This window comes from Lepisosteus oculatus, chromosome 26, assembly GCF_040954835.1.
Source record: "Lepisosteus oculatus isolate fLepOcu1 chromosome 26, fLepOcu1.hap2, whole genome shotgun sequence".
In the NCBI taxonomy this organism is placed as follows: Eukaryota; Metazoa; Chordata; class Actinopteri; order Semionotiformes; family Lepisosteidae; genus Lepisosteus; species Lepisosteus oculatus.
Genome location: NC_090721.1, coordinates 2,722,344 through 2,748,781, shown reverse-complemented (window position 1 = coordinate 2,748,781; position 26,438 = coordinate 2,722,344). Strand labels below are relative to the sequence as shown.

Sequence of the window (26,438 nt, the reverse complement as noted above, 5' to 3'; positions counted from 1 at the left end):
AAATTAATGATTACAGATTTATTTATCTTAACAAATATTAGCAGTCTCTGGACGCAAACACATCCCAAAGCTCACCTACTCAAGTCTGGTACAGACAGAGCGCCCTCTTTTAAGATCCCCACTTGGTGTAGGAATCCGATGTAAGGTGTAGCGCCAAGCTCTCAAGTATAATAAACACAGGCAGCAACATTAGTGTTCAGACACAGAACCTGCTCAACCATATCTATACTAGAAGCGTTCAAAGGAAAGCATTTATTATTATTTTAGTAACAAATTATGCCTCACATCCACTACACTGCCAATTTAAAACAATATATCTTCCGGACGGCGTTTCAGAGTATCAAAGGTTACAAAAAACATTTAAAAGAAGTTATTAATTCCGAGTGCCTTCACTCTTTTAAACCCTAATGTATGAGCCCCTTCAGAGCGTATATATGCATGCAGTTTAGACTTATATTAATCTTAATATTCACTCTCTACTCTTATGGTTTTGTACTTATGTTTTGTTTATGTATTGTATTGTTATTAATATTACATTGATTGTATATTTTCGTAAAAACCACTGGATGTTTTGGGAACTCCATTATATGTGGACAATAAAGTAGGTTCTGATTTTTCACATCTGTAGCAGTAAGGATGCACTTTCAAACCGTATTCGTACACTGCCATTGAACACAAATAGTTGTTAATAAGGTTAATAATTAATACAGCTGGATATTGCCCCTTCAAAAGAAACGTAGTTAAAAGTTGAGAATTTATCTGTAGTAAAACCAACATAAAAAAAACTCCTTTGATTTGGGGTGTTTGAATGCATTTAGAGTTTTGTATTTTGCTTTTGTTCCAACTCACGGGGAGATGTATATGTACTGATGGGAAAAAAAGGAAATGCAACATTTTTCTGAAATGTGAATACTAAAGTTAAAGCTTATGTACGTTCACAAAAAGTTGTTTTTTTTTATTATTGCTGAGATTTTTTAGATTGCCCGTCTCCTTGAATAATCCGCGATTCTACAAAACTTTCGGGCATCACAAATGTGTGATTTTTGTGCCGTGTTCCAGCTAACTATGGCAGAAATCGAGAAGCTGGTGTCACTGACAAAAAAAAACACATGCCGCAGTTTTAGGTTGGGTATGCGTTTCACTTTTCCGTGCTACGTATCCATATTTCGGAAGGAATTGTTAACCGACTGCATTTTACGTATTCAGGTAACACAGCCGCAGTAGTTTATCCAGGAAGAGGCTACCTGAGTCCACGGGCTCGATTTGCATTACCGCTTGCCGAAAGAGAAAACCACGGTATGCAAGAGCCAGGCAGGAAGTGAAAGTAGTGAGGATTTGCACCGTGCAAATATTGAACACACCGTATTGCCGGGCCACAAGAGTCCGCACATGACGACGCTCCATTACTGGTGAGTATTTTTGGCAGAAGCAGAAATCATAATCATGATGCCTTACTACATGCATGAACCGGGTTTAAAATATAGAAATAAATGACACACGGATAAACTGTGTTTTTATTGGTACATTTAACATTTGTGACTGATCGGTTATAAGAATGTATAGCTTAGTCTTTAATAAAAACTGACAGATATTCAGATTTTATAATTAACAGGAGTAACTCCGCAAGCGATGCAAGAGCAATTCACAGCTATAAATAACGTTAAGTATTGGGCATAAACCTGGTATGGGACTTTTCTTCAGTAAACAATTCAAGTAGCAAAAACGTGAAGTACTGTATAAGAGATGAGAAATGCTGAGGTTGAACTACCTATAGAGGCTAAAGGCGTCCGGGTTGACGTTTTTCTTTTCTGAACATGCTGGAGAAGCAATAAAGGCTTACTGCTTGAATATTTGTAATATTACGTGGAGTTTGAACAGTCCATTAAGATTTCTAATACTGTATTTTAGTTTCCGGGTTACAAAAAAACTGTTCTTCAGCATTGCCATCTGGATTTTTAATTATTTAGGATGAGGGAGACCTGTAGTCATTTTTTTAAGAATTCCACGTGTGAACTTCTCCATGCGGGCATAGCTGGGAAGCAATCAAGACATTTCATTTTGGGGGACATTGATGCCCTCGTGTGGCTTCAGGCGGTAATACAGGCAGCTTCTCTCGTTACTATGCTGCCTGTCCACAGTGTTTTTAGTCTTGAACAATGCTCCGAGTGCGGAAAGAGATACAGCGAGTCGGGTGCCCTCAAGGAACACCAGCGCACTGATACGGGAGAGACGCCGAACTGCTGCACCCAGTGCGGGAAGAGCATCTCATAAGACACCAGCTTACCCACACAGGGGAGAAGCCGTGGTAAAACATGTAACGAGTTGGTTACATTAAGTTACGTTTTTTTGTTACTTAATGGACAGTGTAAGAGAAGATGAGTGATCGAATACTTGTTTATCAAATCACACAAACACGGGGCGAGTATGCAAACTCCATCCAGATAGCACCCCAGGAAATGAACCCAGGGCTACCAGGGAGCCATGTTTATAATAATAGGTGGGTTATTAGTTAATGTATCAGCAAAAGCAGTGTCATAGCAATGTGATTGTTGTTCTTGTTTCCAAAGCTGTCTAATTTCTAAATAACTGCACTTTGCATATAAGGACGCAGTTCATGTTAGCCTCTTCTTTCTCAATACAAATTTAACAATTTAAACAATAAGCACTGTCCATCAGCTCCAAATCAATTCAAAATGTTGAGTTTCAAGGAGAATTGCAAGCTCCCAATTGATCATTTTACTGTTTGTTTTTTTTGCGTTGGATCGTGCCTCAGTTCTGAATACTAGTGTGTCTCGCTTTTTAAAGACTGTGCAAGACAGGATAAAGATAGACAGCACCACTGACATAATGTTCCTTTTGCACAGGATATTAAGAGGGAAATGCAGTCCTATTCCTGAAGAGCCACTCAGCCAGGAATGTTTTGATAGTTCAAAGGAGGTTACAGGGCTGCTTTCTGTCAAAGTGAGAGCAGAGCTGCCGAGTTGAAGACTTGATTGAACTGAAATCTGTCACCACAGGGAAGAAGGACAGAAGCCCTTTTTAGGGCCTGTTGTAGTGCAGCTGTGGAAGAAGGTTTTGATCTTTCTCCATGACACGTACTAGAAACTAGCTCTCAGCACAGAGCTCCTGAGTGGGTTTTAAGTTACTGCTTTGGTGGCTGATGCTTTTATTCCAAAGCAACTTCAATTTGTCCCCATTTACTGAATACAGCTGTTAGTTTGCACCATAAAGAATATATATTGCTCAAGAGGTTTGAACACACAGACTTTTACCTGCGATTTCCTAGTCTTTCCCACTACTCAACACTCCTTCCCAGGTGACTAGATGTGAGAATGACTAGTAATCATCTTATTTAACTGTCGCAGTTTAGGAGATAAAGATGTTATAGTATGTTTTCTAACAGTGATCATCTACTGTGGCACCATGGTGGTGCAGCAGTGAGCATTGCTGCCTCACAGCGCTGGGGCCCTGGGTTCAATTCCAGAGCTGGGGTGCTCTCTGTGTGGAGTCTGCATGTTTCCCCATGTTCATGTAAGCGTCCTTCAGGTGCTCCAGATTCCTCCCGCAGTCCAAAGGCATACTGGCAGCTTAACAGGCTTCTGGGGAAATTGCCCTGTGACTGATCTGTCCAGGGTCCATCCTGCCTTGTGCCCCTTGCTTACCACCATAGACTGTAGCTCCACAGTGAGTACACCAGTCAGTCCTTCCCTCTGCCCCTCAGCCTGCAGGCATGACAGGAGCATTTGGCTTCTGGAAGACATGGAAGCTTCTGGTTCTTGCTTTTTAAACAGTCGCCTGACCAACCAATTAACTTCCGGCAGCTGGTCAGGTGACCAGAGGAACCTGGTGAATGTGGTCCTGGCAGGGCTGTGCTCTCGCGATGGGTAGCCAGCACAGCCACACCACTGCTCAATAGCTAAAGACTTGGACGCAGTGCTGGGAGAGGTCAAATGACCAAGCAGTCAGCAGTTCAGTTTAATGTCTCTTCTGATGGATGGCACTTGAGACCTGCAGTGTCCCCTGTCACCAAACTGGTGCATTAATCGCCAAGACCTCTTATACTGTACAGTCTACATTAGTCCTGGCAGTCCTTGTGAGCTCTATATCAAGAAAACGTTTTTGCATGTACTTATATTGTAAAATATTTATTTTTTGATGAGCTGTAAGTACACAACCTCTGCATTTCCCATAACCTGCATACAAAATTAAATTTAAATAAATTTTCCCCATTTTTAAAAGTAAAAGAAGCATATATCCAAGCAATATTTGGATTTCTGTCAGACTGGGCTATTCAACTTGCATTGTTTTAGTCAGCACCATTACTCAAGCGTGCTGCAACTACTTGAACATCTAAATAAGGAGCAGAATGATCAATAAAGGAGCAGGTCACATTGAAATAAAGAAACAGACTTCACTGGAGGTTCACTAGTGCTGATATAGGGGCTACTTCACATTCTTACCTGTTGCTTACCTGTTGCTACAATGTTTAATTTTAAAATTATACCTCATGTCTGTATATTGAAACTATTTGTCTTTCTACATATTACTTTTGAAGTATTAATGATTGGATTGTAAAATTTCAAATTAAATAACCTCCCTAAAATGGGTTCATACTACATTGTGCACAATGACCCTATGTATACACATTTAAAGCAAGGTCTGACATAAAACAGTGATATTTACCTCTACTGCCTGTTTGCTATTTTTGTCTGAACATACCTCATATGCCAATTAAGTGTTTGTGAATCCATATGTGTATATACTTTTTATAACTCAGCCAAATTGATGCTGTTGATTGAATTCCATTTTGGTTAATCACTTAGCAGCCCCTTAAAAAAGATCAAAAAGAAACTAAAATGGCTGTTCAGGGCACATGCCTTAAAATATATCCTTTAGTTATAGCCATGTATTATATCTCATTTAAAAATATGATATAATAGCACAATGTACCACGAATTTCATTTCCGTTAAAGAAAGAACAAACATTCTTAATCCCTCTCACCAGTATGATTTTGCAGTGGTTGAAAGTAAATTCAATTTGTACAGAATTATTACAGAACAGTTAAAACAGTAAAACAACAGGGGCAAAAGAAGGAAGATGACTGAAGGGTAAGTGTTCTGAAACACCTGGTTACAGTGGTAGGAGAATCGACAAGGCGCCAGGACTGGGGCTGTCCTGCAGGACTGTGAACTTTAGGAGAAGAGAAGGCAAACGGGAGGATGGGGATGATTGAATGCCGTTTACAGCTGGCAGATTGTTACAGCCGATTCATACCAGACCCAAAATCCAGCGTAGACGGGCTCGTTAAACGTGGCCTTGAACCTGTGGATCAGGGACATCGTGTCGGAGACGCTGTAAAACGAGAGGGTGCCAGCGCTGTGATCCAGGAACACTCCTATTCTGGAGCAGTAGGGGGCGCTAATTTCCACTGGGTCCTTGTCATGCCGGGCGGAGTAGCTGGAGTCGGAGCAGAACAGGCTCCAGGACTTTTTGTTATATCCGATGCGGCAGCTGTCGCCGTACCCAGACCTCTTCATGCCCTTGTAGGCGACTCCAATGGAAGCGCCTTCTCCGCTCCACTCCACCTCCCAGTAATAGCAGCCGCCAGACAGAGGCTCCTTGCAGAGCACCTGAGGCAAGCAGTCGAATCTCTGGGAGTGGTCGGTGTACGGCTGGGTGTCTCTCTTCAGAGCCGCTTTTCTGTTTCCTCTGGAGAGGTACAGCTGCCTGTAGGCTGTGTTGGGGTCCAGGGTGAGCTGACAGGCATCTGATTGAGGAGAGAGTGGTCAGAGGAGAGATCAGTTGTTTAAAACAAACATGCCAGAAAAGCCAAAGGGCAGCCTTTCATTCTCTGGTCTAACTCTTCCTATACATGTGCAGTGCCCTGCGATCATAGATGGATTGTTCTTTCTTTATCTGATCAAGTCACTTCAGTGGATTTTGGAATCACAATGGGGGATTCTGTCCTTCCCTCAGCTCTTGCCTGTTTCTAGTTCAGAGTTTTAATTCCTGTGCACATTTATTTATTCTCTCATGGTACGAGCCTGGAAATAGAGATCTAAGTGTTGGCATCATTGTTCTAGGAAAGCAAAAGCGATCTCTCAGTTGCAGTAAATGTTTGTTCTTTGCTGGTCCACAGAAGCGACTTTTAGTTCCCCAAAAGACACAAAACTCCAAAGCACAGCTGAGAATCCGCTCCAGGAAAAGTAGCACTCCAACATCCAAAGGCAGGAATTTCATCATATAGACCAAACTGTGGATAATGCTAGATTATACTAATCTTTTTTATCCCTTTGCTGATTCTGTCATTAATATAGCACTCTCTTCATCTCAGAATTCAGTCTTTCTTTTTGTTTCTGTACACAATCTATATAACTCTGTGCTGCTGTTGCAGATTTTTGTATCCAGTTTATGCAAAGCAAGGCCCTCTTAGAGTTGCAGTAATTTAGTAAATCAACTATATCACAATACATGGGGTTGTCTGAAATGCTATTCGATATTTTGTCACGTGTTTTTTTGCCTAGGAGTTGTTTATTGACCATGTGGTGATGATACAATTTAATGACAGGATTTACATTAGTGCAGCTCTACAGAGGTAAGAAAAGTAAATGGTCCCACTGGAGAAATAAAAAGTCCTGGGTTCAGATTCTGAGACCTTGAGCTTTACATATCATTAAGTGTATATCCATTGCAGAAGATACGGAAGGGAACTGTGACAACTACATGACACATTTGTGTATGTAAAATGTAACGAACAGTGAAATTTAATGAGTCTGATTTTATTTAATATCAAGTTTGGCCAGCCATGATCCTGGGGAGTCACAATCCAACAGATTTGATTAAATCACCCTTAACTAATGAGCTTCAGAACTCTTGGAATGATTTCATTTTGATCACAGAAGAATTGTTCATTTAAATAGATCATCCATCCTTATTTTCTAACAGCTTTATCCAGTCCAGGTTCATAGGGGAGCCAGAGCCTAACCCACCAAGCAACAGGCACAAGGCAGGATACACTCTGGATGGGACGCCAGTCCATCGTAGGGCACACACAGACACAAACACACACACACTCACACCAGGGACGATATAACCAAAAGGCAATTAATCTACCAGTTCCAAGCCTTTACAAATATAAGGGTGACCTGTGTAACCTGATTGATTATGGTTCTGCAGGACCAGGGTTGCTCCATATAAGCTTCAGCTACACAGACAGAACAGAAAAGACCAAAATTTGTCTCTTTGCAGCACCAACCAAAGCCAATCCACTGGGTTAACCTCCATGAGCCATGCAAATAAAATATGATATAAAATGTCACCTGCACAATAGTTAAGTGTTTTCTCCTGAAGGTCAAAGGTGATGGGATACTTCCAGGATTTCACTCTTAGAAGATGAGCGTTGATCTGGAAAGCCAGAAGTGCCACACACCAGTAGCAAAAACAGTAAAGAAAAGAAGACTGATTCTTTTTTAAAAATTTAGAGTTACCAATTTATTTAACAGTTTAAATTGTTACTTTGGAATAACCAATTTTTTGGGCACTTCATCCTGTGGTGACAACACTACACTTGTCTGTGGAAGATTTTAAAAGCAGCACAGGTGGGTTCTGCGAGAGATCACTGATCACCCTTTATCTGCTTTATCTGCTCACTTTTTCATCTGCTGGAGGAAGGGCACAGCGCTCGCTGATTCTTCCTGGATTCGCAGGTGAGGAGCAATGCATGGATCTTCCTGCTTTATCCAAACTATCTGAACCTGGAATTCCCCTTACCATTTTAATCTTCCTCCTGGGACTTTGATTACCTGTCCTTGTCTGGCTAATTGCACAACCTGGATCTGAACTGACAAGACTTGAGTATTCATTGTCGAGACTGTAACTTGGATGAGCCACTCAGTCATGATCTTCCTGGAATGTGGCCTAGAGTAATGTGTGGGAGTCTGGAGCTGGCTGCCCAGTTATTCTGTCAAAGCTGATACCCCATCTTCTTTCAAGACATGGCTGGTTGACATCATTGGCTCGGTTAGTTACTAACAACCAAGCGAACTAGACAAGCTGAATGTCCATTTCTTCTCCTGCTCTTATGTCATCAGCAAGAATAGAAACATACAGGATGTTTACCTGATCTGGCAGTTTCCACTTCTTGACAATTCTTTGCACAGGAGCCTACTATGATCTGTAAGATGCATTGTTCAGTATTTCTGAACACTGAAAATGTACATCTTGAAAGCAGAATCTAAGACTCACATTTTAAGAACTCTCCTCTTTGCCTGGGTTGGAGACTTGGTGCACTGTTGAGTCCAATTTCATTGGCTGGGGAGGAAAGACATGCTAGTGAAGTACAGAACACGAACGAGGACCCATTGTATGTAACAAACATTATTCTGAGATTGATGTCATAAATCCGTATCTATGACCTTGTGAAAGAGGCTGAAATGCTCCAGAAGTATGGCAAATCCCCTTTGCCAAAAGTCAATAAAGTTCATTAAGCAGAGTACTAACAGCACTTTGCAGAGTAAATAAAGACTTGTATGAAAATTGAGAGCTCTGCCTATCTAACCTTGGATATCATTGAAAACTTCAGGCACTTAAGGCAGAAAACAACAGGCTCTGATATGAAGCAGCTCAATTTAACCTGTTTGTCCTTAGAATAATGTGTAGAACATTCCTTACTAGTGTTATGTAATTTTAATAACACAAAGGCAAGTATTTACCCCTATCATTTTTACTGGTTTTGTAACATTCCTGACTTGATAACACCCTATACTATCCCACACAAAGGCAAGTAATGCAACCTGACCAAACAAAAGCAACTGAAACAAATACTTAAAAGGACTTACATTTCATTGTTCTTCTTTTTTTACGATTTTCCAGCTGGCAAAAGGGCATTTTATTCACTGAAAAAAAAAGAAGTAAAAGCTGGTTTGTTGAGAAAAGACAAGGGGCAGGAAGGCAAGCCCCTGGTCATACAGGTGCTGAGAAGTTTGGCTCAGCCTCACACCTGTTTTGGTAACTTTGACCATCTCTTCGTTGGTGAACTCGTTCAGGTGCACCTTCATTTCCGAGACGGTCTTAGTCACGGCTCCAAAGGAGAAGTAGGGATTCACTGTGACGTTGGGCAGCTCTTCGGCCTCAGTCTGCTCACAGAGAGTGTGGAAGCTCTACAGGAAGAGGACAAAATCTGGCATTAGTGCAGCACAAAAGAGAACAGGGATAGCCCTGTGCCTGATAGGAACTAATAGGAGTCAGCCTTGTCTGTAAGGTGACATTGTGCTGCTTCTATAGATATTTGTATACAAAAGAAAAGTTTGACAGTCACTTCAAAATAGTCTCCTTTTTTCAGTGGAGACTAGGAAGCCATCGGGCCAAATTCAGATAAAAGTAAAGGGTTGTTTTCATAGACGATTTTTTGCTGGTATTGTTAGAGAGGCCTGTTTCTTCGTCCATCGCCTCTCTGGCACAGTGTCAGAGCAGCCGAGCACTGAAACAGAGCAGGCCTGTGTGTCTCATCCATGCACAGGTGGGGATGTTGTGGGGAAGTTGAACAATTCCAGCTTGTCCTGGAGGTAGTTAATTCAAGGGGTTATGTATTTAAGTAAGGGTAAGTGGCTGCTATCAGAAATGTGATTCCATTTATTTTTTAAGGGAAACATCAAGGGTCGGCCCTGCAGCTGACCAGGCGCTGCTACCTGAATGAAGTGGATGTGGTCCTCCGTGCGCGACAGGTGGGTCAGCTCTGAGTCCCTCTTCTTCAGGTCCGCAACCTCCTGCTCCAGGCGCTCCAGGTGTCCCTCCGCCTGCGTCAGCGCCGCCCTCTTGTTGGAGCTGATGAGCTTGCTCATCTCGGCCTGCATCCTCTCGATGGACCGCAGCATGTCTCCGAAGAGCTTCTCGCTCTCCGCCAGCGCCCTCTGCGCTGAGGTCTGAACGACAAGGAGGTGGCGCGCTGTGTGAGTAAGCACGCTTCCGCTAGTGCCCCAACCCAGGAGCAAAGGCATCGCATTCCCCATGATTTTGCTCTGTTTCTGGAATTTTTTCAATAAATAATCAAATCCTAAGGATTACATTCCAGTTATGGATGCTTGTGAGAAAATTCAATTCACTTAAGTGGTAACAATGCATCGTAGTGCCTTTCAACATACTGGAACAATACTTTTCAAAAGCGATGTCTTAATACATGAAGTGTTACTTAGGCATTACACCAAGTTTAGCAGTTCTAAAAATCGGATTGTTCAAATGAAATCAATCTGTAAAACGTTATTTTGTCAGAATAATTCTTGCATACCTTGAGTGCATCCACCGCATGCTTTAGTTCCTCCATCTGTTTCACTCTGTCCTGGATCCTCTGCTGTATCTCGGCCTGTGTTGTGCTGAGCAGATTCTGAAACACAGAGTGCCACCACATAGAGGCCTCAGCTCAGGGATGCAGTCGCCTTTTAAAACATGAGTCCAAAGTCGAAAGGAGTTCCATTCCGTCATAAAAATATTTAAAGTAAAGTATATTCAAATAATAGAGGTTGCGCCTTTTCATATTACAATTTGACAAAATTTTAAGTTATATTTATACATTTTAATATTTAGAAAAGCAATAGAATATGGTTAATTCTCCACCTTAGGTTACTAATCTTAATAAGAATTTGGAAAGCAGAGTTTAAAGGAGCCTGAACTATTGATTTTGAATTCAAGAACAAATTTCTAACTTATGTGATTGATGTTTTTATGCAAAGCAGCCATTCATACAGCTGGGCATTCTCCTGGAGCAGCCTGTGTGAAACACATCACAGCAGGAGTGTTTAACTTGGGACAGGAAACCACACCCTTCCTATTAGAAAGTCAGAATCCTTCCTGCTGCTCCCCACTACGGATTTAAAACAGTTCAGTCTGGTTTGGGGAGAGCAGGGTATTTTTGTAATGTCTGTGAGAGTCCGTCAATGCCCACTGTCACATCACGGAAGAACAGACTGTTCCAAGACATCTATCACCCAAGTGTCTTAGCAAGACATAGAGAACAGCACAAGATGCCACTGCATCCAGAATGAGTAATGGGTCAGTAGGAAAAATAGCACAGTGCAGCTCTAGTCCCTCCAGCACAGCTTGGCCAATGGTTATCACCACTAACTGTGTGTGAGAAGTGGGTGGGCCCAGCTGATACTGAGCTGCAGGTTTGTCAATGTAGCATAAGTTAGTTTAGGACACAAAGGACAAAACAAACAACAACCTTGAAACAATGGCAAATAATCTGAGCCATACTACAAAAAAACTTTCAAACATACTTTCATGATTATATTATAAAAACAACAACGACTGCATGTTCAGTTGTGGAACCATTTTCAAGGTTCTAAATCTGGTGATAATGAGAACCAATCAGAAATAAATTGGCAAATTCACATTTAACATGAATGAAATACAAATGAACAGATAAAGACATTGTGTATGTTTTAACAGCTTCAAATTATCCGACATCTGTGACTAATGTGTGACTGTTTTTTCTATAGATTACACACATGAAATTTTTAGCCAATTGAACAGTTGCATGTTCATGTTAACAGTACATGACAAAATTACACTGGGCTAAAATGTAAGACTGATGTTTGCGCAGGTGTAATGTACAGGCCAAGGGAAACGGGACCAGACCTCTAACTTCACAGAACGACTGCTGCATTTTCATTTTATTGTACAAGGAGGACAATTTTCTCATGCTTTCACCTGACCCCTTCACCATTCTGCCAGAGTTTGGAGGTCAGCTTTAAATCAGATCATAGTATTTCCACAGCGTGTCTCCCTGAACGCTCTTATTCGACGCTGAAAGGTCTTACCTGCTTCTCCACCCGCTCTGTCTCGGCCGAGACCATGTCGTGGCCCTTGTGCTCCTTGACGGTGCACAGCACGCAGATGCACATCTGGTCTGTCCTGCAGTACAGCTCCAGGCCCTTCTGGTGCTGGGGGCAGATCTGCCGGTCCAGGTGGCCGATTTCATCCACCAGCTTGTGGCGCTTGAAAGTGGTGTTCTCAAAGTGCGCCTTGAGGTGCCTTTCGCAGTAGGAGGCCAGGCACATCAGGCAGGACTTCACCGCCTTGTACTTCCTGCCCGTGCAGATGTCGCACGGGACGTCCTGCGGCCCGGCGTAGTTGTAGTCAGGGGCCGGAGGAGCAGGCGGAGAGGGCTCTGAGGTCCTCACTCGCTCTGATGTTCTCGTCAGGGTTTGGCTCCTGCGTGGGGCAGGCCTCTTGTTGTAGGTCACCTTACAGTGAGGGCAGCTGTAGGTCCCAGTATGGTCTGCATGGTCCCAGTAGGTCTTAATGCAGACTGAGCAGAAGGTATGTCCGCAGGGAATGGAAACGGGATCCCGTAGATACTCCCTGCACAGGGGACAGTCGTGTTGTTCCATCGACATCGCTAGACTGAGATCTGTCCAGTCCCAGGGAGAGAGAGGTAGCCCGACAGCCTGATAAGCTCAGCAGGAACTAAAACGAGCGTGACTACAGCAGTTTTATACGAGCAAACAGGGAGGGTTTTGGACTGAGGAAGTGAGGAGGTAAACTGGTTGAGCAGAAACCGCTGGGGGTGGGGCAGGTGGAAGAGAAGAAAGCCCCAGCAGAGCCTAAGAAAGTAAAGGTGTTTGTGTCAGGGCACAGGAGTGGACGCGAAGACCTACAGATTTAAAGTCCGGTTCAGCCTTGTGCAATCCAGTCTGGCATAACCCACAACAGCTACAGTAAACAGAGTTTCATATGTAAACACACAACACTGAGCCAAGGCAAAGCTACAGTATGTGCAGTATTTTGGAATTAACCCCACCACCCCTCAAAAACATGCTACCTTCTCACATCCTATTTTACCCTTGCGTGTTTGAGCATGAGCTCCAAGCACACAAATGACCCTCTCTCCAAACACTGCTTAACGTTTATCCTGCAACATAGAGAGATCTTAGGCTATGAGCTGGCAGACTAGCATATGGCTGTGCTTCAGAAAAAGTCTTGCTAAGGGCACAAGTTCAGCACTCCTCCAACACTCATTGCTTTAATGGTGCTGGTGCAATATACAGAATTGCAGATGTCAGGTGTGTTAATAATAATAATAATAATAATAATAATAATTGCTTACACTTATATAGCGCTTTTCTGGACACTCCACTCAAAGCGCTTTACAGGTAATGGGGATCCCCTCCACCACCACCAATGTGCAGAATCCACCTGGTGTTGTGGTGATGAAAGTCTTGAAGAGCTGCCATCAATTCTGTTTGATCTTCTGAGCTGTTTGAGATTGGAGGGCCCTGTATATGAGTTAAAGTCTGGATTAAATCTTGCAGCCCAGATCCCCAACGTCCACACTTGATGGCAGCTCTCCCTTGAGCAGAACAAAAAATTATCTGACAACAACCTCCCTGGTCCACCCCCAGCAAAGATTGGTGACTGGAAATTGTTTTTTTTTATCTCCAGTAGCTCCATTAAATAATAAACAAGAATCACAAAATGTGCAGGAAATGGCTATTCCTTACTATTTCCTTAGCACGGAATGCGGGTAAACTTTTGACCACCAAGTCCATATGTCAACCTTTATACTGTACCAACCAACTGAAAAAAATGTTATCAAGGTATATTAACATCCCCTTACTTAAATATTTCAAGAACAAACACTTCAGTGGAGGCAGGTATTTTGCTAATCTATCCATTAAGTTGTTTCTCTTGAATTTGTACTTTGGACACTTTGCTTGTGAAGAAAAACTAATTGAAAGCAGATAAAAGACACAAACAGTCCATTGTGTTTCTTACCATCAATGTTAATGTGAATTTTGCTAGCCATGTGCTGTCTTCCAGCCACACGCGTAGGTATAGCAGTGTACTGTATGTTACCGAGGTAGAAATGTTTTTTGTAATCTCAGATTTTCCAGTCATCTTTCTCTTCTCTGGAACATGATGTTGTGCTCTTTGGAAAAGCAAGAAAGATAATCGATCAGTTTTCTAACCACTTTATCAAGTACAGGGTCGTAGGAGAGCCGAAAACATCACCAAAACCACTATATCATCTGTTTGACTGATCCTATATACAGCTTGCCTAAAGTTACCATTTTAAGTTAGCTGTCTACTTCTTTTATGAATACAGTAAGTAGTGAACTGCTAACAAAATGGAAAGAGTCCTATCTTGCACATCTGGCTCAACTGCATTCCAGTCCTCATTCTCTGACTCTGAAACCACCAAACCCTGAATTTGTGAGAAAAGAATGCACCATACTTCAAAGTCTACGAGGGAAAAAAGTCCATAGACAGAGTAGGTTTCTTAATGTTTTAATTAGTTGCAAGTATTGGATGCCAATTATCAATCAACAATCAATGATTTGCCTCTCGGGACAATGGTGTGCGCAAGGAGAACCACAGAATCAAGCCGCTTCGTGCTGCACTGGATGTGTGATATACATCAGTATTCTCCTTGGGCCAATCCTCCCGATCGCAGCGCTACTCAAACTGCACGGTAATGGCGAGGAGACTGGAAAATGAAAACAAGGATAGTGCCGAAAAAAAAAATACAATCCCTGGTCTTAAATCCTGATGCACTGTGGGGATATTCCAGTTTCTTTAATCAAATTGACATTTGTCTCCATTCCTGTTCCCTGTGAGGGACCGGCCTCCTATCCAGGGTATACTCCTCCTTGCGTCCCCTGCTTGCCGGGATAGGCTCCGGCTCCCCTTGCAAACCTGAATGGGAAGAAGCAGTTAGAGAACAGACGGGTGCATGGAAGCAATAGCACACACGAAATGTACAGCCTGACCACTTGCAGGAGTGCAGTTAATGAACAGTGCACTGTACAATGCTAATGACACATTCGATTTTCATCATCTTAAAATATGGGCTACAAATAAACACTTTCTTCTTAGTAGTGCCCTACATGTTTAAGAAGAAGGCCAAGCAGATCTCTACCCTCAATGACCTGCCCCTTCCTCGATTTTTATAGCAGCGTTTTGTTCATCCTCTTTGCTGCAGTCTGGTCTCATTCCAGGCCACTCCTATTTACAGTACTCCGAGTATCTGAGGTTGCTTACAAAGGAAGTATCGATCTTAGGAAATACTAAAAAATGCCTCATTTCCATGTGCCATCCGACTCGGCTTCCACCTCCCTAGTTCAGTTGAGCTTGATATGTAAGCCTAATATACTGATTTTGACACAGATTAAAGTGTCACAATGTATTTAAATCTCTATAAACACCCAGAATCAGATGTGATTGGCTTAGTAGCAGGTCTGGCAGTGCACCTCAAGGGTCCATGAGCAGAAAAATGCTGACTTCTGACCTTGCAGATTAATTGATGTCTGTGGTCTCCTTTTCCCCTTTGTATCTTCGACTACCCTAGGACAGCCTTTTCCCCAGTAATGATCTCCTATCATTGTTTTTTTCTTATTGTTGCAGACAGCTCAAAGCACTCAGGTCATTACTGGGGAAAAGGCTGTCCTAGGAGGATTCAAACTCTAATTTCTTCAGAAACATTCATTTTTCATCATCTGAAATCTTTCGCATCTGTTCTTTTGACAATCACAGTAAATGGTTCTGGACCCCAATGAAGCCAAGCAAATACAAATGGAAAAAAAAACAATTAGAACAATTTTACCATCTGTCAGATATTATACAATAGACAGAGGTATGTTCTTCTAGCAGGAGCAACAAGAGTAAGAATAGCAGACATGGTCCCTTACTTCATTTAGCTTATCAGCTAAGCTTAATGTTTTTTTACATTTTCCCCTTATGCATCCAGACATCCAGACAAATGCAGCACTGTTTAGAATATTTGCATAAAATGTAATACTATACGTTGCCTGAATGATGGCTATCAGACACTACATGCCTGACTGATTTTATCATACTTCATGCAAAGAACTGTATTATTTAAAAAGATTATTTCTAATAACATTTTATTGGACAAAACTGGACAGTGTATTGCAGTGCAGCTTGTCTAACACTAGGAACTGTGCTACCTTTTCAAACACTGTTAATTAGCCCCCCCCGAAGGTATGTGAAGCAAATTACACAAAGAGTATTTATTTTGGTTTCTAGTCAACAAAAACTGGCTTATCAGAAACCAGGCAGTGACAGAAAAAGAGCTGTGAAACTGACTGTAGTAAAGGGAGAAACTGATGTTGCGTAACCAGAGCCTTCTCTTCCTTATATGAATGCACCTATCTCTCAGAAAGTGAATGGGGGAGGGGCTAGGAGTTTCTTTTATTACAATCTCCAAGGCCTGCTTAGCCACATCCATCTACAGACCCTGTCTAGCTCTTACGATCAGATAGTCAAGTCCTCCTTCCTAATAATGTGACGGATATTAATGTTGACTAGCTGAGCACCAGATAGTGCTTCCATCTGGGGGACCTGCTACCACTGACGATCGGATTGTTTGCGAGTGATGCCTGGGTTGTATAAATAGACAAAGTTTCAAAAAGTCTGTTTTATATCAGGTATGTGTGCCTCTAACACAATATACTGTAGCAGCTGCCTCAAAACACCATGAAGTCATTCTTCAGCTATGCACTGAGAAACGATCCCGTTCACATCTGTGAAGGCTTGCTGAGGTGTTTCTGGGATCCGCTCAGCTCTTGACAAACACGCAGAACTGTCCACCAAGCAATGGTTCTCATCACAATTGCATCACCTTTGTGTTACTACTATGAATTGCAGGGAAGTCACAGAACCAGCAGAACTGGCAACCGACTGAGTGCATGTCTCACACATACTGTTCCAAGATAATTTATACTTTATACTTTATGGAAAGAGAAGCACAAATATCTGCATAATATAAAAGCACTTTTGTGTCCGTGTTTTCAACAAGAAGCACATTTTGAATTCCTGCCACTATAGCAAATCATTATGCATAAAAAGAGATCAATTCATTATGTCTAAGAAGAGATCAGCATACTTACTGGAGCCTCGCCGTTCACTGTTTTGGAGCTCAGTTGTTTTCTATTGTGTTTTTTAGGATGTGTTTAAGGTAATTCTCATTAATAACAAATAGGGAACATTCAAACAGGATTGATTAGAAGCTTTGACTTGTGGCACTAAGTGCTGAATACTGTACAAGTCTGTTCTGCAGCAAATAAGAAAATATTTTGACATACATCAAGGGTGTCTTGTTCTGTTCTCAAGGGAGTCTTTTTCCAGTTTGAACCCTCTCTTAATAGAACAATTTAAAGTATTGATAAAACATACAAAACTTTAATTTTAAGCAAATGGGGATTCAAAGTTTCAAGTGAAATCCACAGGACTGGATTTGAATACCTCTAGAGTAATTATTACCCAGTTCAAATATTGCCTGTGTTTACTCATGGTTGTGGAAAGAGCACAGTTATCAGATGTAGAGATTCTCACTTAAAAGCCTACCAATCCCCCCCAGATAAAATCAAAATTTCTTGCCCCTTCACCAGTTGCAAATCTAGATTAAAAAAATTAATGGCAGATTTCCTCAAGGTAAATCCAAAATCCATTCGGAAAACAGAAAACCACTATTATTTGCAACTTTGAAGATGTGATTCACTTCTGAGCCAAAGGCTAGATTTAATTTGGGCACTAAATAATCAGGCTGGTGCTGTAAGCAGCTGATGTACAGTAAACTGTATATGCTGACCGGCAGGTGGGGCAGGTTAGGGTGAACTGCTGGCTGTACTGTGCAAAATCTCCCATGCCTGAGTTAATTCCTGTTGAAAAGTATTTTGATGCAAATTCAGGGAAAAGTGTGGGAGACTGATTTTTCTGCTATGTTACTTCTCATTTTGCAATTCAAACATTTTCCCTTCAAGCAGCTTCAGACTGTGGTGTTAGCAATCCAAACTGCGTGTGTGTTTCTTCCCTGGGCAGAAAGGAAAACGTTCATCTTATCTGCATTTGTATAGATTCCTACCAGACTCATTGAACCTTGCCCACACTGAGGTTCCCAGTAAACTCTCAGTTTCCATACAAAAGCAGCCAATAAAGAAAAGCACTCTTCAGCCACACCCTGCGGCTACAAAAGGCAAAACTCCTAATGGATTGGTTTATGCTGTACAACAATATGTATGTGATTTTCTGAGCACAACTGCTAATTTTTATAAATATACCTTAGAATGAGGCCTGTGGTCTGTATGGCAAATCTAACAGATTGTTTACAAAGAAGCTTGTTTAAAAGCCAGGGTAACTGCAATCACATACTGTACATCCTTATTTATAACACCCCAGCCACTGACAGAACAATGTTAAAAGTCAAAATAATAAATGATTAACAGAGCTATTGACTCCGGGATATGTAGTTTAAATGGTCAAAAAATACCATTCCAGTAATACCAAATGCATAAAACTGTAAACAGAATTATCTCAAACTTGAGTCTGTGACTAAATCATCTGATTGGACTAAACCCTAAAGAACAATTTATGAATTCTCCAATCCCTTACCTTACCCTCCTTGTTCTTTCCCCACCCTTTTACACATTATTTCAACATTCCTGCTCAACCGGTTTATCTTAACTTGGCCTCCCTCACTGAGAAGAAGCCCCGCCTGCTTTCAATCAATAACTACTGGAATTCACAGATACAGGCAGTTCCTGTCTCTTTTCAGGCACTCTGACTTTCAGGTTGTAGGAGTCTCAACCTCTCCCTTCAGGACTAGAGAAAATGGCTGAAGCAAGCATTTCCATGGCTCGAGACCAGTTCAGCTGTCCTCTCTGTGTGGGCATATTGAGGGATCCTGTTGCAATTCCCTGTGGACACAGTTACTGCATGGACTGCATCAATAACTTCTGGAATGAGGCAGATTACACAGGTGACTACATCTGCCCACAGTGTCGGGTGGCTTTCACTCAAAGACCCGTCCTGCGCAGAAACACCTTGCTGAGTAAAGTGGCCGAGAAGCTGAAGACGACTCCAGTTCCCGGTAACAGCTATGCCGGGCAGGGAGACGTGCCGTGCGATTTCTGCATTGGGAAAAAGTTCAAGGCTGTGAAATCCTGTTTGAACTGCCTGGCCTCCTACTGCGACAAGCACCTGAAGCCCCACTACGAGTCGGCCACTTTCAAAAGGCACAAGCTGGTGGACGAACTGGGGAACCTGGACCGTAAGATTTGTCCCCAGCATCAAAAATCGCTGGAGCTTTTCTGCCGCACTGACCAGATGTGCATCTGTGCGCTGTGTACCGTCAGCGAACACAGGGGACACGACCTAGTCTCTGCTGAAACTGAGAGGGCTGAGAAGCAGGTAAGGGCTTTGACTCAACTCTGAGAAAACAAAAGTACTTTGCAAAGTAGAAGCATATTCTGGGGGTCTTTCTATAAGAGTTATTAGCTCCTTAAAGTGTAAAACTGCTTTTAGAAAGCACTCATTTGTGGAGAGATAGAATATCATGAATATCAGAAAGGCATGGGATGTATTTCCAAGTTTTTTTAACTGTAAAGAACATATAAAGCTTATTTTGTAAAATGAGAATCCTACAGTGGACACACATTGACTCCAGAGTGTTATTTGTAATGTGAGATAAAAATAATTAACTATACTGCATCAGTGATTTGACAAATTCTCTCTTCATTTTTATGGCACCATAAAATAAGAGTTGATTCCAAACAATTTATTACTGTATGTTTGTTGTATTTTAGGTCACTGCAAAGTGGACTCAGATTTGATTCTCTTGCCTTAATCTAATATAAGTTTAATATTATGTACCTTGATGAATTAAGAAGCTGTAATGTGCATGATATGAAAAAAAGGAAACTAGCACTCTCGGTTGCAAAATACAGTATGACACATAGCTATTTATGGCAATTTAATACAGCACAGAAAGGTAACCAATGAAAAGCTGTGGGGCCAAATTTTAACGGTGTTTGATCACTAAAAGAACAGCCCTCCACCTGCTTAAAGGTGACTCATCAATCACGTTTTAATCTTTAATGGGTGATTCCCCAAGGTCTTTTTTCATCAAGTTTGATTTTCCCAAGGGAAAGCACTTCAGTACTGTTTATTGCTTTTAAAATGGGAACTGCTGTACCTGAAGACAAGGCAAGGAATGCTTTCGGAGCTTTATGGAGTATCTAAAAAAGGCGAAACTGAATGAGCACAGTTCTTCCCCACCTACCTCAGTAAATAAAACAATAAATACCTTGAGTAATAAAGTCAACATGTCCCATTGACACATTACAAGGCCACTTTGAGCTTTTTCTTTTTTAATTCACATGACCTTAGAGATTTACTCTCACAGGTACACTCCATAGCCACATGTCCTGTCATCCGATAAAGTTCCCACCGTTACCCAAGCTTAAACTGTCAAGAGCACTTCACTATGAGATGCAATTAAGCATCAAAGGAAGGTTGCATTCTATGGGCCATGTGTACATTATATTTTTTGAAAGCCTATCACCTGTTTTGAAGCAAATCGCAGGGACTGCAAATCATGCTTTTGTATCTCACGCTTTTGTATCTCACACTTTTGTTGAAAATGACCTTGAAAAAACCTTCATTTGGTATTCATCCAAGGACATTTGTGTGGAAATAATAAATCATGATCCTGCAAAAGCAACAAAATGCATGTACTTTATAAAAATATGAATTTGTAAGCACTACAATAGGACACATGCGGGGAACGTGAGCTTTATAACTCACGTTTGTATAACTCATCAGATTCCTATCATTCCTAAAGCTTATCTCTAATGTTGGGTCACTCACTGAGCCTAAGGGCTGAACAGAAACCATTCTCATGTTACAGTGGTAACGGGCATTTGCCATACTTGGATGAAGAACTTAATGACTTTCTGTGTAGAAGTCACATTGCACAAGGGCTTAACTGTTACGGCTCTCTGGCTGATTTATCTCCGCTTTTTCACCAAGCCAATGAGAGTCTCACATTCCATTCATTGTCAGCATTGCTGTGCAGAGATACACCCACCTGCGCCTGGCAGACCCAGATACCAGCCTCAAGAATCCAGTACTTACAATTCTGAACCTTCAATGTTTGCCAGTCAGCAGGCATGCCATTCTTCACAAATGAAACAAAAAAAAAAGAAGAAAAACTCACATTAGAGTTGAAAACAGGTTTCCTATGTAAAGGAGGGTGGACTATGTTACAATCACAAACCAACAAAGTATTATTATTCCTGTGCTTTCAGTTAACTCCTAAGCACCTGAGTTCTCAATGCAAAGTTTTGAACTATAAGAGCTGCAGACTACGGACGCCTACTTGTTTATAATAGCTTATATCACCCAATATCTCACCGTATTTTGAAGCTGGAAGACATTTTTAACTTTTCCTTAGAGTAAAAAAAATAGATTTGCTTCAAGGGAGCACCAAATCACAGAGAAGCTGCTACAGAAGTCAGCTGCAAATCTTTCCAGAGTGATACATGTTGAGATGTCTTTGCATGCAAGGTTGTGCATCACTGCACCTGACCACCCACTTGTGTCGTTTGCACCTCTGCAGAAACAGCTGGGGGTGAAACAGGCAGAGATCTACCACAAGTGCCAGGAGAGAGTGAAGGAGCTGGAGGATTTGAGACGGGCAGTGGATTCTCTCAAGGTGAGCAGAACCAGAACCAAGACAGATTTGTAAATGAGAAAAATGTTCAATTGTAAGTGGGTGGGGCGGTGGTGCAGTAGTTAACCTTGCTTCCTCACAGTGCTGAGACCCTGGGGTCAGTTCCAGACTTCGGGAGCTCACCGTGTTGAGTTTGTATGTTCTGCCCATGTTCATGTGGGTTTCCTCCAGTTTCTTCCCACATTCCAAAGACATGCCGGCAGCTTAATTGGCTTCTGGGGAAATTCGGTACTGATGTGAGTGTGTGCATGTTTGTGTCTGTCTCTGTCTGCCCTGCAATGTACCCTGCCTTGAGTGCGCATAACGTTCCAGGGTAGTCTGCAGCTCTCCTGCAGCCCTGAAGGGGATGAAAGGGTCAGAAAATGGATGGATGAATGAATGGAAACATTTTAAATCTGAAACAGAATATTCAAACTCAATTAGGTCACTAGGTCCAATTAATAACTACAATAATTTTTCCTTCATTTTTAAAGGATCCATAAACATTTTTAAACCAACGTCCTTAACATGACTTGGTACACTGATACACCTCAGAACTCATGCCTTCTGTTTGGTAGGATCTACTTCTCTTAAATTCCTGTGCTGCAACAGGAACAGTCTATTTGGTTGACATTGAAAAAGTCGACGTAAACATTTTGGAAGTCGATTCAATGAAGCCTAGAAAAATAAGCATCTGAGCTCTGGTGTCACACGAGCATGTCTGATCCCTACACGATGTGTGGGTGAGTCCTCGTCAGGGTGCGTTCTCAGATGGTTCTTTGTTCGTTGTCCCCTCGATCAGAGCTCAGCCCAGAGAGCCATGGCCGAAAGTGAGAAGATGTTCACCGAGATGCTGCGCTCCATCGAGAGGATGCGCTCCGAAGTAACAAAGCTGATCGGCATTAACGAGAAAGCAGCTTTCAATCAGGCGGAGGGGCTGGTGGAGAGGCTGGAGCAGGAGATCGAAGAGCTCAAGAGGAGGGAGATGAGTGTGAAGCAGCTGCACAGCACGGAGGATCATATACACTTCTTACAGGTAGTGCCACCAGGTCTTGGAAGTACAAAAGTTTGGCTTTTAACCGTTCCCTACTTTTACCAAAACATCGGTCATATTTTAACATTTTTGACAAAAACGCTTGTGTGCTCTTTCGGTTGTAGAATTTCAATTCCCTGAGCACTCCAACTGAAGATGGACTCATACCCAGAGTGACAGTCAATCCCGACTTTTCCTTTGGAGCTGTGAGGAGAGCCGTTTCCGAAATTAAAGAGCGCCTGGAAGAAATTAGCCGGGAGGAGCTACTGAGGATCTCCAAGTCAGGTGTGTAGGAGTTGATAGATACTGGTGTTATACAGGCTCTTGAGCTGTGTCTGAGTCAGCAGTGCCTCACAGCCCCTCAGTGTATTTTCACATGAGGTTTGATTCAGTGCTCTAAATCATCCCTGTACTGAGTGATTCCATACTCGGCATGGGCTGTTACCTGTACAGCCTGTTCTAGCTGTGGGGCTGTGGGACTACAGAGAAACAGATCCAAATGAGCGCTGAGGGGCCCAATGTCCCTGTGTTATTGGTAATGTTTCTTATCTTCTGCGAGGTCTGTGAGCAAACAAACAGAATGTGCGAAATGAATGGGTGAGAGGGAATCGATCGCCAGATAGTTTCGGGATTGGGTGCTTATTCTGGAGGCGGCGTGGTGGTGTGGCAGCTCTGCTGCCTAACAACTCTTGAATCCGGGGTACGATTCCAGCCTGGGTATGGGCTTTCAGTTCCAGGCTGAGGAATCTGGGTGCTCTCCCTACGGTGGTAGGAATTGGATTCCAGATGCACAGATTTGCTCCCACTTTCCAAAACGGCATGTGGGAGGGGTTAACTGGCATCTCTGATTTGCTCCTGTGTCCTTGTGATTCCTGGGATGGACTAGTAGCCCCACCTTCTGCCCTGCGTCTGCCAGGTTAGGCACTGGCACATCATGACCTCCCTTGTATACAGTGGCTGTGAATAGTGAGTGGAATCTCATTCTGGAAATAGTTGACATTTTTGTGGTTTAAACACATCCTATTTTTTGTCAACTTCATTTTATTAAAGGAAAACATTTACAGAGTACACACATACCAGGTTATAATACACTTGTATGTTTCGCATCTCGTTTGTAGTGAATGAGACCCCCGTCTACCATATGGAGAACAGGATCAAAGAAAGGCAAATAAAAGGTAAAGCTTTACAATCCAGAGAAGTAAATGACCAGATTCTCATGTGTTTGGACCAGGATAGCTTTGACTATATTGAGCGGTAAGCTATTGATGTCCAACTGTGGGTTTGACTAATGTGAGCTATAAAAATAAAAGTTATTAACAGCTTCAGCCTTGCCTGGTCCTTATTGTAACATGATACGCTCAATAGTTAGGCCTATTTGGAGACTTTTAGATGAATGTATTCAAAATATTAATTTGATTTCTTTTTTTTTTATTTTCAGCTAATGAAGTTTCAATCGACAGCATTCCAGCTCCAGAACCGAAGACAAGACTGGACTTTTTAAAATGTAAATATTTATACAGAATTTAATACTGTAGTTTAAGCTGATTTTTCCATACCATTAAAAGACTCAGTTCCAATGTGAATTGGCATTAGGAAGAGATTCCTTTATGCCTTTTAATGTAGCAGAAAATTATCTTACATATTTTAAACTCAATTGTAGTTATTACTACTGTTATTAAAGTAGTAGCAGATTTTATTATGTAATCAATAATGTTATTATATCACTATAGTATTTAAACAGAAATATCAACAGAAACATCCAGAGCTTCCCTGAGCAGTAATTGTGCACTACTGTACTGTATTTCTTTAGGGAATAGAAGATTCTGATTTTCCTATGTGATTTAATCCAATATACTGTAAAACATACAAAGCATAGGCTGGAAGGTTTAGATCTAAACACAGAAAAGTGTAAGAAACAGCGGAGCACAAATACTAAAATAAATCAGTAATCAGTAAATTAGTGGAATGTGACTGTTCTGGATAATCCATTTTCCCTTTCACCTCTTCGTTCAGACTTCTGTCAGCTCAGGTTCGACCCCAACACGGCCTACAGAGAGCTTCATCTGTCGGAAGGGAGCCGAAAGGTGATTCGGACCCGAGAAATCCAGCCGTATCCCGATCACCCAGAGAGATTTGACAGCTTCGCCCAAGTGCTGTGCCGGGAGGCTTTGCAAAATAATCGCTTTTACTGGGAGATAGAATGGAGCGGAGAGTTCTCCATCGGAGTCACATACAAAGGAATCAGTAGGAAAGGGAAGGGCTCGCTGTGCCTCCTGGGATACAATGACAAGTCCTGGAGTCTGCTGTGCTCTGATTCAGGCTACTCTGCTTGGCACAACAGGGAAGACGTATATATCAAAGCTGCACACTCCCCCAGAATTGGGGTCTACCTGGATCACGCTGCAGGCACCCTGTCCTTTTACAGCATCTCCGACACAATGACCCTTCTTCACAGATTTGAGACCACCTTCACTGAGCCACTGTATCCTGGCTTTGGGGTCGGTACCTCCATTAAAATATGCCAGGTCAAGTAAATCTTCTTGTGCACCGTGAAAATATAAACTACCCCCTGAAGCCCTGCACCCGAGATACCTGCGACCCCTTAACTGGAGAGCCACGCTGACCTTCAGGAATGATTCACTTGAACCAGCTATTTGCTAAATCAGCGCTGAGTTAACAAACACGTCTTTCCAAGTCTCCAAACCCCACTAGAAAACCCACAGGATTGAAACTCTCCAGGAACAAGATGACAGACTCTAACTGTTATCATCCAGGTATACTCATAATAATCCCTTGCATTGGTATAGTGCTTTTCATCCCAAAGCCCTTTTTACACACAGGGAAGGATCCAGTTCAGCACTGCTGAGGTGCTGCACCCATCAGGGTGACTTTCAGCAGCCATTCTGCCCCCGCAGCTGCACTTCAGCAAGGGGGAGTGAGGAGTTGTTTGAATTGAGTTAAAGGGAGAAGTGGAGCTCCAGAAGCCCAATTGTTCAAACCCAGAGTGGAACTTAAGCCGGGACACTGCAGTTAAAAGCTATTGACAAGCATTCACATGCCTAAAATGTTCAAATGCCCTCATTCTCTTTGTTGCAATTTATTTCTCATTATTCAGCCTGTTCATTTAATACATTTAAAGTATTGCCTATTTTTTATGTCTGTGTAATTCTTTATACTCAACTCTGTACTTTATTAATTGAATTGAAGATAGTGACAGTTATGCACATTCATTAATATATAATCTTTTAACTCAAATCATGTATTTTATATGGAAATGAAAGATGGATTTTTTTAAATAAATTTTTTAAAGCAAACTTAACAATTTTTTGCTTCTATGAGCCATTTTCTAGACGTGATATTTACATACACCTTCAAAGTATTATATTTTTAATGTTTCTTCAAGCAACATTGAAGTCTGTTCCTTAAATATATAATTAGGTCATGACAGGATACTTCACTAGTTTGCTGCCTGCCTCTGTTTTAGTCTGTTCCATGCTGCACAGTAAATGTCATTCAACTCCAGTCATATGATATTTTCCTTGCCTTAGCCTATGGCATTAAGTACCTGATTCTGATCACTGGACAAATGCTAGTAAGAAACAGAAAACCACTCAGAATACAGAATATAGCAGTATCAGCTCTACAGTATGATTTTGGTCATGGTTCACATAGTTTCATGGTTAGAGTTTCAGCACTGGAGCTTTCTACAGCAGAACCTTAATGATATATTCATCCTGTAATATATTCAAATGTACAGAAGCAATGTGTGTCCATAAAATATTTCCCCTAGGGGACAACAAAGCATGAGCCTTTTAAAAAAATTTGTAGTGATGTCACCCCTCAGAAAACGAAAAAACTATTTTGGCTATACTGCGAACCGATGCAAATGATATATCTGA

The 26,438-nt window shown here is 41.8% G+C and overlaps 2 protein-coding genes across 2 annotated transcripts; one reads left to right on the top strand and one right to left on the bottom strand.

Annotated features, from left to right (window-relative positions):
• Positions 1–1,211: 1,211 nt before the first annotated feature.
• Positions 1,212–25,848, top strand: ftr82 (finTRIM family, member 82). Its single transcript, XM_006640975.3, has 9 exons — positions 1,212–1,409; positions 9,644–9,723; positions 18,570–19,204; positions 21,414–21,509; positions 22,309–22,542; positions 22,665–22,824; positions 23,658–23,714; positions 23,978–24,043; positions 24,553–25,848. Exons 3-9 carry the CDS (start codon positions 18,626–18,628, stop codon positions 25,071–25,073), a joined length of 1,713 nt encoding a protein of 570 aa, XP_006641038.3. The 5' UTR covers positions 1,212–1,409; positions 9,644–9,723; positions 18,570–18,625; the 3' UTR covers positions 25,074–25,848.
• Positions 4,130–13,196, bottom strand: ftr83 (finTRIM family, member 83). Its single transcript, XM_006640827.3, has 8 exons — positions 13,104–13,196; positions 11,815–12,600; positions 10,284–10,379; positions 9,688–9,921; positions 9,000–9,159; positions 8,839–8,895; positions 8,246–8,311; positions 4,130–5,768 (listed from the first exon to the last, which is right to left on the bottom strand). Exons 2-8 carry the CDS (start codon positions 12,391–12,393, stop codon positions 5,242–5,244), a joined length of 1,719 nt encoding a protein of 572 aa, XP_006640890.2. The 5' UTR covers positions 12,394–12,600; positions 13,104–13,196; the 3' UTR covers positions 4,130–5,241.
• Positions 25,849–26,438: the final 590 nt, after the last annotated feature.